At 44.0% G+C, this 15,799-nt stretch overlaps 1 protein-coding gene across 2 annotated transcripts in view; it reads right to left on the bottom strand.

Moving 5' to 3' along the window:
* The window catches only part of topbp1 (DNA topoisomerase II binding protein 1), an 88,862-nt gene that overhangs the window by 3,572 nt on the left and 69,491 nt on the right, over positions 1-15,799 (bottom strand). For both annotated transcript variants that reach the window (XM_060900028.1, XM_060900029.1), the window contains 3 exons: positions 14,394-14,522; positions 14,212-14,301; positions 1,816-1,977 (listed from right to left, as the gene is read on the bottom strand). In XM_060900028.1, coding sequence (XP_060756011.1) covers positions 1,816-1,977; positions 14,212-14,301; positions 14,394-14,522 — 381 coding nt within the window. The remainder of the gene's footprint in view (positions 1-1,815; positions 1,978-14,211; positions 14,302-14,393; positions 14,523-15,799) is intronic.

The following is a 15,799-nucleotide window of genomic DNA, read 5'->3' as shown; positions in this document are numbered from 1 at the left end:
TGAGACAAAATTATGATACTTTGTCATTTATTTATTGAGGAAAATGATCCAATATTACATTGGTGAGTGAGTGGCAAAAGTATCTGAACCTTTGCTTTCAGTATCTGGTGTGACCACCTTGTGCAAAAATAACTGCAACTAAACACCAAGTACCACCAGGGCCGTAACCAGGATTTTTCAAATACCGAGGTCAAACAATGCGACATCTTATTTGCCAAAAAAAAAAAAAACGTCCTAATATGGTGACTTTTCATACATTTTGGAAACGAATCAAAATCACAAGCCCAACAAGGAGCTGAACATGTAGGTGAACATGTTTATTTTAACAATTTAAAAACTGCACGATCACAACAATATGCAGCATCCTCAGGTGGAGAGTACCGTAGCCAGCGGTGTATTTTTTCCCACTCAGCACTACATCTCAGAAGCCTTTTCCCAAATTGACGCTGGGGGTATTTATACTGGTCCCTACTCCATCTACCCTGAAGAATGTTCTTTTTCTCCTCATCTGTGTAGGAACTTTTGTTTTTATAGCTTGCCAGATCATGGATGGACAAACTTGTACTTGGAGTTTCTTGATCTTCACCTGTTATTTCCCTATCTTTATCTCCTGATTCTGTTATCTCTTCCTCTACTGGCTCAGTTCTTCCCTTCTCTTCCTCTCGCTGATCCTCACCCTCTCCAGTGTCCTCTATTTGATTTTAAAACATTGTTATTATTATTATTACTATTATTATCATCATTATTACTACTATTATTATTATTGGTGATCGGAGGAGGAGCTGTGAACGCGGCTGGGCTGTTCATGATTGACAGAAAGCAGTCAGAGGTGGTACATCATGTTGTAAATAAAATGTGAACATAAGTTTGCTACCCGTTTTCATTTCCGTTCGAAAATACAACCAATGATCAAAACAATAGTGTCTTGTGTTCACGTTAGCCTATAGTCTGGTAAGTTAGCAAAATAGCTCAAGTCTCGTCAGTAGCTACCCAATAACTTCATAAACAACAGGTCACGACTGTCCAGCCTTTTCTGATCTGAAACGCACCAAATCACATCGAGAGAGAGAATAAAAGAGTTTGTGCCGCCTGGAAAACGAAAATCCTATCTATAAGTGGCTTTGACTGTTGTTGCTTGAAATGCTAATTAAAATTGCACTGTTAATGATCATAAGCATTCCGGCACATAACTGTCAGTGACTGGCAAAATTAACTCGCCTTCTTCCTTCTTTCTTTTTCTCTCACTTGTTGACTTTCCAAAGCTGAGTTTGGTTTGTTTTAGTGTAGTAGACTTCTTCATCTTATGTCAATTTTCAGATTCCACGACTAATTGACAAACTGACTGGCTGCGGAGTCGGACCTTGATGAGAACACTTCTCAGCTCTTGTATATCCCGCGGTGCTTAGCTGACTATCGCGAGGCTGCCTAATATGAAATGTTTCCAATGTCGGATATTTCAGCTTCGTTTAAAAATGATTATGTGGACTTTATTTTTAGACAAACAAATGAGAACAGGGGGATGCAAGCTGAATTTAGAATTTTCCACCGATCAAAGTCAGAACGATTTTCATCATATATTAATTTCATATTTCTGAGTGAAAAAAAAATACCGTGGGAAAAAAATGCCGAGGACATGACCTCGGTGTCCTCAATGGTAGTTACGGCCCTGAGTACCACCAGAGAAACATGGAAAATTGAAACGCTTCTTGAACACGTTTGCAAACGAGAATCGGATGAAAACTTACCGGCGGAGAAATATGAAATATAGTACAATAAGGCATAAGGTATAAATAGCACGGAAACTGCATTTCTGACCTGCATGAGGTAATCAGCAATGTACTCAGGCCTGAGGCATTTAACACCATAAGCCATGGCCTCGGTCACATCCACTCTCGCATCATTTGGTCCCAGCCGGCTGAAGTCTGCGAAGAGATGAGTGGTTTCCTTATACAGAGAGGGAGATGGGCTTGGCAATACCTGTACACAGATGGAAATATACACTCGTATTAAAATGCATTAGTAGTATAAATAATAGAGGCTTGATAAATGAATATAGCAAAATATGTATGATGGGCGTACACTATTCACAGTCCCCTCCATAAGTATTGGAACAGCAAGGCCAACTCTTTTGCGTTTGCTATACACTACAAACGTTTGGGTTGGAGATCAAGAATTTACTATGAAATGATCAGAATTTAAGCTTTTATTTCCTGATATTTACACCTAAATTTTATTGTGTTAAACAACTTAGAGCATGACAACTTTGGTGGCAGACCAGACCACCCAATTTTCAAAAATGAGCAAAAGAATTCAGATTTCTTTAAGGAAATTAAATAAACAAACAAATAACACTTTAATATTTGCTTGCATTTCCGTTTATACAATAAGTGCATCAAGTCAGGGACCTACTGACACCACTAAACTGTTGCTTTCTTATTTTCTGATGCTTTTCTAAGCTTGTATCACAGTTTCATTCAGTTTTTGTTTGTTTTGGGGAGGTTTCTCCCTTCAGTCTGCTCTTCAGGAGTTGCTCTATAGCGCTAAAGTCTGGTAATTGACTTGGCCAGTCTAAAACCTTCCACTATTTTGCCCTGATGACATCACATGTTACACTGGCAGTATGGTTTGGGTCGTTGTGTTGCTGCATGATGGAGTTCCACCTAGGCCTGTCACGATGATAAATTTTGTTGGATGATATATTGTCTCAGAAATTGTGATAAACGATTTTATTGTTGACGTCTTTTCAAGACAATTTTATGCCACTAGTAAAATAATAATGATCATGCAAATACACCCTTTCAAAGAACAGTAAACTTTTTAATTAAGTCAACTTATTCAATTCAACAGCAGAACGTAAAAAATATATAAATAAATAGCCTAAAGAAATAAAACAACAATCAAACAAAACCACTCACAACATAAACAATAAATAAAATACAACCTAAGGCTCTTAAAAATTGCACTTAGAGGTCATAAGCAATGGATTTCAATTTATGCACATTTGAAACTTTATATGTTAAAAAACCCTCTGTAATTTTCTTCTGGTCCCAAGAAGTATTGTTAATAAGTAATAATTAAAATAAGTTAGTGCGGATCGCCGCAAATTTCTATTCGGCAATTTTCGTGACCACTCGGCGCGTGACGTCATTCAAGACAAACAAACCGCTTGAGTTGAGTCCACTTCCGTTTACCTGGATTGCCGTTCGGCTTGAGTGCAGACGTGCGTTCAGGAATTTCCAAAGAAAAACCCATGCCTTATTGCTGTGCAGTGAACTGTAACAACAGGACCGGTTCAGGAAGAAGTTTTTACCTTTTTCCGAGAGAGGAGAAGAGGCAGAGAGAGTGGATCGGCTTTTTCCAGAAGAGGAGAAGAGGCGGAGCGAGAGGATTGGCTTTTTCTGAAAAAGGAGAAGAGGCAGGGCAAGTGGGTTGGCTTTTTCCGAAAAAGGAAAAGTCAGAGCGAGAGGGTTGGCTTTTTCCGAAAAAGGAGAAGAGGCGGAGCAAGAGGGTTGGCTTTTTCCGAAAAAGGAGAAGAGGCGGAGCAAGAGGGTTGGCTTTTTCCGAAAAAGAAGAGGCGGAGCGAGAGGGTTGGCTTTTTCCGAAAAAAGAGAAGAGGCGGAGTGAGTGGGTTGGATTTTTCCCAAAAAAGGAGAAGAGGCAGAGCGAGTGGGCTGACATTTTCCGAAAAAGGAGAAGAGGTGGAGCGAGAGGGTTGGCTTTTTCCGAAAAAGGAGAAGAGGCGGAGTGAGAGGGTTGGCTTTTTCTGAAAAAGGAGAAGAGGTGGTGCAAGAGGGTTGGCTTTTTCCGAAAAAGGAGAAGAGGCGGAGCGAGAGGGTTGGCTTTTTCCGAAAAAGGAGAAGAGGCGGAGCAAGTGGGTTGGATTTTTCCCGAAAAAGGAGAAGAGGCGGAGAGAGTGGGCTGACTTTTTCTGAAAAAGGAGAAGAGGCAGAGCGAGAGGGTTGGCTTTTTCCAAAAAAGGAGAAGAGGCGGAGCGAGAGGGTTGGCTTTTTCCGAAAAAGGAGAAGAGGCAGAGCGAGAGGGTTGGCTTTTTCCGAAAAAGGAGAAGAGGCGGAGTGAGAGGGTTGGCTTTTTCCAAAAGAGGAGAAGAGGCAGAGAGAGTGGATTGTGTGTGTGAAGCCAGAGGGTTGTTTTTTTCTGAAAGAGGAGATGAGGCGGAGAGAGTGGATTGTGCGTGTGAAACAAAATCAAGCAGTCAAAGAAGAAACGGCGCAGCAACGCTCAAGCAAAAAGGAGAAGATTAAATAAATTATCGCTACCGCTTGGGCTTCAAATGAACCATGTCAGGCTTCAAATCATTCAGACTGAGCCTCAAATAACTATAACGCCCACAAAAACCATATTATTGTTATATTAATGAGTTCAACAGCCAATTTAGCCATGTGTGTTAATTTCTGTTACCAGAATTCTTATCCCCAAATATATGAACCAATATAGAATCAACACTCATCAAACTTAAATGTATGCATTCTTTTGCTCTGTATGCATTCTTTTGTGGAAATATTTGTTTGATTATTCAAGTATGTGATTAACATAAAAAAAAAAAAAAAACAATTACGATTTCACAATAACTGGCCCATCAATAAGCATGAGCACAAATATATCTTACAGGCCGCGTGAAGTAGACGCGGTTACCCAGACCACAAGCCCTAACTTGAGCACAATAATGGATGTGGCATGGGCGATAATTCGCGTATTTGTACGTTTGACAACATTTTATAAGCGTCTATTCCAGTTAAACATCAATAAAATTTATTAATTCTATCTTATTTCAGCGAAACGTTATGCAAACCAATGTCACAGTGAGTATATGATCCGATAATGGCAATCGTTTGCAAAAGTTACATAAAATGCTGCGAAAACTTGTCAAAATATTGTTTTGGCTGGGAATGACCCGGAAGTGGAGGACTGATCACAGCGCCACCTGCTGAATACAGCTAAAATGTTGGGATAGCAGAATCGAAGCATTGACAAGTCAAGAATCCTGAGGGATCCTGTACAATCTAGTGCTGCGTACCTAAACTCACATTCAGGTTCAGGTCCGGACTTATAAGTCCGGACCTGAACCCATGGCTTGTGTGAGTAACTAAAGTGAACTTATTGTAAGCTAAGTAATTATCAATTGAAAATTTGAAATGCAACCCCGATTCCAAAAAAGTTGGGACAAAGTACAAATTGTAAATAAAAATGGAATGCAATGATGTGGAAGTTTCAAAATTCCATATTTTATTCAGAATAGAACATAGATGATACATCAAATGTTTAAACTGAGAAAATGTATCATTTAAAGAGAGAAATTAGGTGATTTTAAATTTCATGACAACACCACATCTCAAAAAAGTTGGGACAAGGCCATGTTTACCACTGTGAGACATCCCCTTTTCTCTTTACAACAGTCTGTAAACGTCTGGGGACTGAGGAGACAAGTTGCTCAAGTTTAGGGATAGGAATGTTAACCCATTCTTGTCTAATGTAGGATTCCAGTTGTTCAACTGTCTTAGGTCTCTTTTGTCGTATCTTCCGTTTTATGATGCGCCAAATGTTTTCTATGGGTGAAAGATCTGGACTGCAGGCTGGCCAGTTCAGTACCCGGACCCTTCTTCTACGCAGCCATGATGCTGTAATTGATGCAGTATGTGGTTTGGCATTGTCATGTTGGAAAATGCAAGGTCTTCCCTGAAAGAGATGTTGTCTGGATGGGAGCATATGTTGCTCTAGAACCTGGATATACCTTTCAGCATTGATGGTGTCTTTCCAGATGTGTAAGCTGCCCATGCCACACGCACTAATGCAACCCCATACCATCAGAGATGCAGGCTTCTGAACTGAGCACTGATAACAACTTGGGTCGTCCTTCTACAAACGACTTTGTAGTCGTTTCATCTGATCTCCGGCCCTATGTCTCGGACACTCGGGTGAAGAGAGGGGCTGAGCTGTCAACTGATCACCACCTGGTGGTGAGTTGGATACGCTGGCGGAGGAGGAAGCTGGACAGACCTGGCAGGCCCAAACGTTATGGTGAGGGTCTGCTGGGAACGTCTGGCCGAGCACTCTGTTGGGGAGGTCTTTAACTCCCACCTCCGGGAGAGCTTTTCCCAGCTTCCGAGGGAGGCGGGGGACATTGAGTCTGAGTGGACCATGTTCTCTACCTCCATTGTGGACGCAGCTGTTCGGAGCTGTGGCCACAAGGTCTCCGGTGCCTGTCGTGGCGGCAATCCCCGAACCCGGTGGTGGACACCGGAAGTAAGGGATGCTGTCAAGCTGAAGAAGGAGTCCTATCGGGCCATGTTGACCTCCAGGACTCCTGAGGCAGCTGACTGGTATCGGCAGGCCAGGCGTGCTGCAGCTCGGGCAGTTGCGGAGGCAAAAACTCGGAACTGGGAGGAGTTCGGGGAGGCCATGGAGAAGGGCTATCGGTCGGCCTCGAAGAAATTCTGGCAAACCGTCCGGCGCCTCAGGAGGGGGAAGCAGTACTCTGCCAACACTGTTTACAGTGCGGGTGGGGAGCTGTTGACCTCGACTGGGGACATTGTCAGGCGGTGGAAGGAATACTTTGAGGATCTCCTCAATCCCACCGTCATGTCTTCCACTGAGGAGACTGAGGCCGATGACTCGGAGGTGGACTCGTCCATTACCCAAGCCGAAGTCACTGAGGTGGTTTGCAAGCTCCTCGGTGGCAAGGCACCGGGGGTGGATGAGATCCGCCCTGAGTATCTCAAGTCTCTGGATGTTGTGGGGCTGTCTTGGTTGACACGCCTCTGCAACATCGCGTGGCGGTCGGGGACAGTGCCTCTGGAGTGGCAGACTGGGGTGGTGGTCCCTCTTTTTAAGAAAGGGGACCGGAGAGTGCGCTCCAATTATAGGGGAATCACACTTCTCAGCCTCCCAGGGAAGGTTTACTCCAAGGTACTGGAGAGGAGAATTCGACCAACAGTCAAACCTCGGATCCAGGAGGAACAATGCGGTTTTCGTCCTGGTCGCGGAACACTGGACCAGCTCTATACCCTTCATAGGGTGCTCGAGGGTTCATGGGAGTTTGCCCAACCAGTCCACATGTGCTTTGTGGATCTGGAGAAGGCATTCGATCGTGTCCCCCGTGGTATTCTGTGGGGGGTGCTTCGGGAGTATGGGGTTCGGGGCTCTTTGCTAAGGGCTGTCCGGTCCCTGTACGAACGGAGCAGGAGTCTGGTTCGCATTGCCGGCAGTAAGACAGACCTGTTCCCAGTGCATGTTGGACTCTGGCAGGGCTGCCCTTTGTCACCGGTTCTGTTCATAATTTTTATGGACAGAATTTCTAGGCGCAGCCAGGGGCCGGAAGGAATCCTGTTTGGGAACCACAGGATTTCATCTCTGCTTTTTGCGGATGATGTTGTCCTGTTGGCTTCTTCAAACCAGGACCTTCAGCATGCACTAGGGCGGTTTGCAGTCGAGTGTGAAGCGGCTGGGATGAGAATCAGCACCTCCAAGTCCGAGGCCATGGTTCTCGACCGGAAAAGGGTGGCTTGCCCTCTCCAGGTTGGCGGAGAAGTCCTGCCTCAAGTGGAGGAATTTAAGTATCTCGGGATCTTGTTCACGAGTGAGGGAAGGATGGAGCGTGAGATCAACAGGAGGATCGGTGCAGCCTCCGCAGTGATGCGGTCGCTTTACCGGTCCGTCGTGGTGAAGAAGGAGCTGAGCCAAAGGGCGAAGCTCTCAATTTACCGGTCGATCTACGTTCCGACTCTCACCTATGGTCATGAGCTTTGGGTAATGACCGAAAGAACAAGATCGCGGATACAAGCAGCTGAAATGAGTTTCCTTCGCAGGGTGGCTGGGCGCTCCCTTAGAGATAGGGTGAGAAGCACAGTCACTCGGGAGGAGCTCGGAGTAGAGCCGCTGCTCCTCCACATCGAGAGGAATCAGCTGAGGTGGCTCGGGCATCTTTTTCGGATGCCTCCTGGACGCCTCCCTGGGGAGGTGTTCCAGGCATGTCCCCCCGGGAAGAGGCCCCGGGGAAGACCCAGGACACGCTGGAGGGACTATGTCTTTCGGCTGGCCTGGGAACGCCTCGGTGTTCTTCCCGAGGAGCTGGCCGAGGTGTCTGGGGAAAAGGAAGTTTGGGCTTCCATGCTTAGACTGCTGCCTTCGCGACCCGGTCCCGGATAAGCGGAAGAAGACGAAGACGAGACATTTAACCACTGCCACCTGCAAGCTCCGATTGGTCCATAGACATGTCCATAGACATGGATTGGTCTAGGTAGCAAACTCCACCTTCAAATACAAACTCTGCTCTGTGGGAAGGTACCGCTGTTAGGTTGTTGTTGTTGCGAGAGAGGGCTAACAATGGCGAGTGGCGAAGAGCTAGAAGACCCACCATCATCATTTAAGTCAGTGGTGTGGGATAACTTCGGGTTCCCCATGAGTTATAACAGCAATGGAGAGCGAGTGGTTGACAAAACAAAGACGGTCTGCCGTCGTTGTTCGACATCTATTCATTACGTGAGTGGGAACACTTCAAACATGTTAACACATATCTGGCGACACCACCCAGACATCCCCATCACCAGGACGAGACGGAAGAAAAGTGTCCAATTACGTCTCCCAAATGTCTTACAACAGCCCCTTGACACAAATACATGCAGAGCAAATAAAATTACCGAAGCAATTGGAATTTACATCGCATCCGCTATGCGCCCATATTCCACTGTAGAAGAGGCAGGATTCAAATATTTATTACATGTGCTCGAACCTCGCTACATTCCTCCATCCCGCAGCCATGTAAGAGAATCAGTAGTGCCAGCCTTATACAACAGAACGAGACAAATTGTGGAACAGGGGTTAAAAGCTGCACATTCTATTGCGCTCACCACGGATTCATGGACTTCTCGGGCAACCGAAAGTTTCCTGACCGTCACTGCTCATTTCATCAGCTCTGAGTGGGACATGAGGACCGTAGTCCTGCAAACGCGCCCCTTACACGAACAACACACAAGCACCCATCTGGCTGAAAAGCTGAACGAAGTCGTGACCGAATGGAAGTTAGAAAGACCTGGGATGCCCATAGTCGTCACCACAGACAATGCGAGGAACATTGTTAATGGCGTCGGTGAAGCAGGGCTCGGTCCGCATATCGCGTGCTTTGCACACACCCTCAACCTGGCCACAAAAAAAGCCCTCGAGATCAAGCAGGTGTCGCATGTGCTTGCAAAAATGAGATCTACCGTCGCATTTTTCCACCGCAGCACCACCGCAGCCTACATTTTGGAGCGCAAGCAAGAAATGCTGGGCTTGCCAAAACACTGCCTCATTAATGATGTCGCAACTCGGTGGAACTCGAGCTTCGAGATGGTGGAGCGGTATCTCGAGCAGCAAGCTGCTGTTTATTCTGCCTTAGCAGAGAGGAATGTGAGAAGCAAAGACATCGTGAATCTTTCCGATCTGGAGCTGTCCCACGCAGAGGCCATAGTTGACGTGATGAAGCCTCTGAAGACTATCACGGCAGTAATCAGCACAGAAACCACCCCATCCCTTTCCATGATCCTGCCACTGCAAACTACACTTCTGAAATCAACAGAAACAAATACAGCCGATTCTCCAATTGCAAGAGACATGAAAAATGCCATCAGGGACAACTTTCAAGGCCGATATGATGACCCAGACCTCCGGGACTTCTTAAATAAATGTACAGCACTGGAACCCAGGTTCAAAACACTCAATTACTTGGATCCAGCCTGTCAGCAGAAAGTTCATGAAGATCTCATCAGAGAAGTTCTGGGCAGAGCAGAAAAGGTATGCATATAAGAAAATTATTATTATTATTATTATTATTATTATTAACCTGCTTCCCCAGATGGGGTTTGGCCAGGTATTGCAATGACTGTTTGTCTACCTGCAATACTAAAAAACGCCTGTAGGTGGCCGTCTCAATATTGCAATGTAACATTACTGCACATCCACAAATTTGGGGCCAGGTTGCCATCTCTGATTGCACTTATTATTATATGTTATCTATTTATATATACATACATACATACATACATACATACACACTGACTATAAATGTTATTCCTTAAGGGAATAATCTGCTCTAACTCCATAATTCTTTTTTAATATTATTGTCTTTGTCATTTGATTTTGCAGAATGACACCCCCCTGTCTGCAGAAGAGGACAGTCCATCTACTTCAGAGGCCCAGGCCACTGCTTTGCCAGGGATGGCAGAAGAGTCAGAGGTATCCTCCTCCCAACCTCCTTCAAAGAGGTCAGCCATGGCAGAACTTTTTGGCTCACTGTTCAAAGTTGACCAAAGGAACCAGCCTAATTTGCAACAGCAGTTGAAGGAAGAAGTCAGTGGTTACATGGCAAAGGACTGCACCTCAGTTGACTCTGACCTGCTTTCCTGGTGGAAAAGGCATGAGTCTGTTTATCCTAATCTAGCCGTATTGGCAAAAAGTTACCTGGCCATACCTGCCACTTCAGTACCCAGTGAAAGGGTTTTTTCAACAGCAGGTGACATAGTCAGTGCCACCAGATCGGCACTCAGCACTGAGAGTGTAGACAAACTTGTTTTTTTGAAGAAAAACCTTAAAGTTGAATGAAGGTGGACAGTACACAGCTGTACACAGTTGATTTATTGTGAAATGCAAATGTTTTAAACAGTGTTATGTTGTGATCTGTGAGGCCTATAGCTCATGTTCACTGAGCTACATGAATGTAAAAAAGTGTTTAGGCACTCGTGCGTATTGTATGTTAAAGTACCCAAAAAGGTCATGTGTTGCACTGATGCACCTATCAATATATGACAATTCATGTATATCAATATATGACAATTCAATGTGGTGCTTGCTCACTTGTTTTACTTACAGAAAGTTGCAGCTATCTCAGCTGGGGATTTAAACAATAAAAAGCTGCCTTTGAGGATAGCCTTTTGGTTGTTGTTTTTTTTCCTGCACTGTACCGAAAATGTACCGAACCGTAGGGTCAGAACCGAGGTACGTACCGAACCGTGAGTTTTGTGTACCGTGCCACCCCTAGCAACTACAGTGAGCTACTACAAAGTACAAACATTTATTTCATTTCATTTACCAAACTAAAGTAACCAAACAGTCCCTGAGCTGACTGAGCCTAAATCCCTAAAACTTTGCTGAAAGGTAGAGTGTAGAGTAGACTATACGCATTACACTACTATACACAGGTTACACTTCGCAGTATCTAGCGGCAGTTTCGTCACATGCTCCCACACCTTACTGGATTTAAAGCCCCGCGGCACTGTGTTTACATGACCCGTGACACCGTAGACCAAACAAAGGAGTTAGCTACACTATCAAATATCCAATATGGCAACCACAGCAGCCCACGCTATGTCTAAGCCAATCACATCGATAGCTTCCCTTGACGTCACACAGATCTCGCGAGCAGCTGCGACACTTTGCGAGACTTCGTGAGTTCAGTAATGGCCGCCATATCAGAAGCCAACACAGTAGGGGTGTTCACACGGCAACTTTTACTCCGGTGTAGCACCGGGGCTGCCCCAGTAGACCGTTCACACGGTACAAAGTTATACCGGTGTAGCCCCTGAAAGCTGCTTAAACCGGTGCAAATCTAACCCTGCTCGGGAGGTGGTTTAAGAAATTTACTCCGGAGTAAATGCTAGTTTGCGGGGCAGCACCGATATAAAATGGGACGTCTGAACGCTACAGGGGTAGACTCGCTACGCGTGAGGAGAGTTGATTACATACGGGCATTGCATAATTTGCATCCTGGTATTTTGCGCTTCCAAAATGGTGAATAACAACAACAACTGAACTGCGTGTCTTCCAGTGTTGCCAGATTGGGCGGTTTTACGTGCATTTTGGCGGATTTGAACATATTTTGGGCTGGAAAACGTCAGCAGTATCTGGCAACACTGGTGTCTTCATCCACATTGTTTTCCCGGCGCTTGGTGATGCCATGACAACCGGGAAAAGGAAGTACATTTTCACGCATGTGCGTATTTCATTTCCGCATTATTACTATCGTATAGCACGGTCGCAGAAACTGCCGTGTGAACAAAAGTGGGGCTGCACCGGTGCTAACACGCTTCTCTCTAGTAAGCAGGTTTGTGACGTGTGATCGCGCCACAAAATTTACACCGGTGTAAGATGTATCGCAACAAAATACATCGGTGCAGCATCGATGCAAATATGTGCCGTGTGAACACCCCTAATGTTTTTCGTCTTTTCTCAGCGCAAATTTCTCAATCTATGGGAGGTTTCAGATGGTTTAGAACAAAAAGGAGAATATACGCAAGTGCTAGTTTTTTTGCAAGTCCAAGTACCGGTTCCCGACGTTCTGGTTTTAACCGGACTTGAACCAAAACTTTTTACAAGTCCAGTACCGGTTTGGCGTACTGGTACGCAGCACTAGTACAATCATTGTGGAAATGAGACAAAAGGGATATTTCCTCGCTTAGACTAGGCTATAAATAGTATAATGCTGCGGATGGCAGGCTAATGTGGCCTGCTGGCGCACTGTCCAGTAATCGTTACCTATATCCACTAGGGAGGGCAGTTTAATTATTCTTCAAAAGGGCTCTTATTTAGTATTACGACGAAAGTAAGAATTTATCATAACTACCAGGATAAATCGTTTGGGCGCGAGTCTTGTTGAGGTCCGGCGTCACTGCGATCAGAGTCGGCTGAGTCACTGTCTGATTCCGAGGCCGCATGGTCAAACCAGTGAGCCACATTCACCGATTGCTTCGCAACGGCCATAGGTTCATACATATATGGTTTCATCTCTTGATATTTAATTTGGAGAGTTCCTGCTTCAAAATCGCTATCAGACATTTTACACAACCTCTCACAACCAAAGTCCGTACACGTGTGCTCGGTTCGCAGGTAAACACAGAACTGATCCCGGTCTGTTTGGCTTAAATGACGTCACGGCGACGGCCCCCTGGCGGTGAAAGGGCGCATAAGTGAGATGTAAACAAACCTTTGGAAATTAGGGAAACAGTATATTTTAACCGTTTTATTCAATTTTAGGGTGCAAATTAGACACCAGGAAGATTGAATTTGCTTTTTGGGTTGTTCTTCTAGACAATAAAGTTGATAGTCTACGTTTCACCTCTGACCCTTGCCTATGACCTTTAATTTTACAAGCTAATCTAATGTTACATTCCTCAAGGACAGTTTGCTAGGTTGCTAGCTAGCAGCCGGTCGCTGCACTGCAACCGCACTTGCTAATTGGCATGGTAGCCAAACTTGCTTGATGTTTTCGCGACCACGCCCCCAGATCGAATATTCATGAGCGAATTTTGCATGGTTTCACCCAGTGGAAACCTACAGTAACTATTTGTGTACTGCGCATGGAGCGGGATTTTTTTTTCTTTTTCAATCAGAAATATTGGTAGGGACATATCAGCCATCGTTTAATACTGGTAGGGACACGTCCAAACCTAATTCTACGCCTATGGTCTGTACAACGGAGCAACGTGTTGTCTTTTCCCCATTCAATGGATACCCTGGCTGGATAACTGTTGCATGCTGGGAGGCCCCGCCTCTGACAGAAAGCCGCATGAGACAACAGAAAACAGCGCGGTGTTTTATTCAGTCAATGGGTCAAGCTAATACTCTGGCAACTTCCTTATGTAGATATACAGCGCGTAAATGACAAAATCACGGTAAAAAAAAAAAATTACCGAGTTCATTTTCATTTACCGTATGATAAGTCGGTATATCGAATATCGTGACAGGCCTAGTTCTACCCAATAAAATTGGATGCATTTCTCTGTAAACTAGCAGACAGAATGTTTTGGTAGATTTCTGAATTCATCCAAAAAAAGATGAGTCGGTTTGTTCCAGAAGCAGTCATGCAAGCCCAAGCCATGACACTACCAACCAAGAAGTTCATCTTGGTTCCCAAACTTCTGGTTCCAATCTGGCCATCCGATTCTTCCTGCTGATAAGTGGTTAGATCTTGTGGTCTGGCCTCTATACTGCTGCTCTTGAAGTCCTCTTCAAACGGTGGATTATAATACTTTCTCCTTTGACTTGGAGGTTGTTGGTGATGTCACTGACTGTTGTTTTTGGGGTTTGCTTTACGGATCTCACAATGTTTGGTCATCAACTGCTGTAGTTTTCCTTGGCCAATCTGTTCCATGTCTGGTTGTTAGTAATAAATGTAATCCCAGTATAGTCTTGACAAAGATACTCTGAAGTGAATTAAGAACAGACCTTTGCTCCTCCAGACTGCAGCAGTCTTCTAAATCCTGCATCTCTGGCCTGGTCTATGTTCAACATCACTGTCCAGCCACCAAATGCACCCTACAGAAGGAATTGAAGAATATGATGGAAATTCATATGATCTGAAGTGTAAATAATAAAAAGACAGGAGAAAGGAAGTGGGAGGTTTGTACCTCTTTATCTGTGAGACCCTGTAATGATTTTCTCCAGCGCAAGGCCGCTAGGGCCAGTCTTTTCTGTTGGGAGTTTATGGAGGGAAGAGCATCTAGAATCGAGTGGCTACCCCATTCATAATTCTCCTCCTGAAAGAAACACACAAGAGTACAAGACACAATTGTTCTTAAAAAGGATCATACAAAACATTCATAGCAACGCTAAACATGTAATTATAAATTACACAATATATGCAGGGCTTGGCATTAACTTTTAAACCCACTTGCCCTGGGGGGCAAGTGGGGGTAAATTTCCACTACCCCCCAAATATTATTACTTTCCCCTTATTTTGCGAGTACTACTATTTTTTTTTTAGGAAAATCATAGAATAGTTGTAAATTGCAACATAAAATGAAGATCACACACTGAGTTGAAGTTTGGTTATTGGTTATTTTTTACTTGTAATGGACAATAACAATTTTATCCAAAATAGTTTTTCCTGCCTTAGTCGATTTATTTCCATTTCACATGCATGCAGCTGTTGTAAAGTTCAGTGTGTTTGTATAGAACTCTCTCAGACTGTAGGTTCATTACTCGATAATGTAGAAATCATAAAATAGAAATCTATAACAAAGTTTGTATGAAGAAAATAGGGTGCCAAGACTTTTGAACAGTACTGTGTTTGAGAATATTTATATATCTTTTTTTTTTGTGATATCATCCACCTCTGGGTTAAAAAAAAAAAATCCACCATGACAGACAGGATAATGTTTGAGTTTAAAATTGTTTAGTGTGTAGGTTGTACATGTTTTATATAGACCTGGCAACCTGTAATTGAAACAGTACAGCCGGTCTGTCTGGACACAGCACGGATGTGTGTGGGTTTTTCTTTTTTTTAAATAAACCTAGAGGTGGATGATATAACAAAAAAAAAAAAAAGATATATGAATATTTTGCACAGGACTGTGTTCCTCTGATAACAGAAACAAAGCTCCAGCTCTCTCTGCTCTTAATTGTTCTTTCAGGATTTATCGCGCATGTCACTCTTGTTGAGTATTTTATGCCCGAGTTGTTTGAAACCAATCTGGGTTTTGTGTGTTGAATAAGGAAGCTTCACCTTTAAGAAAATCAAACACTTTCATGAAGGAGCGAATGTGAGCAGAAAAAAAAAAAAAAAAAACGAAATTCTTAAGCAAACTCTTCCGTCCTCACTTCCGACTTTCTGTTTTTGTAAAATACATTTTAAATACAATCGTAAATTTCTCTGGAGTTTTCAGGCTGAGCTCCTCTCTTCGTATTCTTTAACCACTCATTTCCTCGTTGTTCTTGAAGCATTTGCTTCTATTTGTTAACATTTTTCTTGATAGTGGGGAGACGGTAATGCCTTTTATCTATTTCTCTGTTTGAACAAGCACAAACAGCGCAA

This window comes from Neoarius graeffei, chromosome 19 (assembly GCF_027579695.1).
Source record: "Neoarius graeffei isolate fNeoGra1 chromosome 19, fNeoGra1.pri, whole genome shotgun sequence".
NCBI lineage: Eukaryota > Metazoa > Chordata > Actinopteri > Siluriformes > Ariidae > Neoarius > Neoarius graeffei.
Note: the sequence above shows the minus strand (reverse complement) of the source record. Positions and strands in the feature narration are given on the sequence as shown.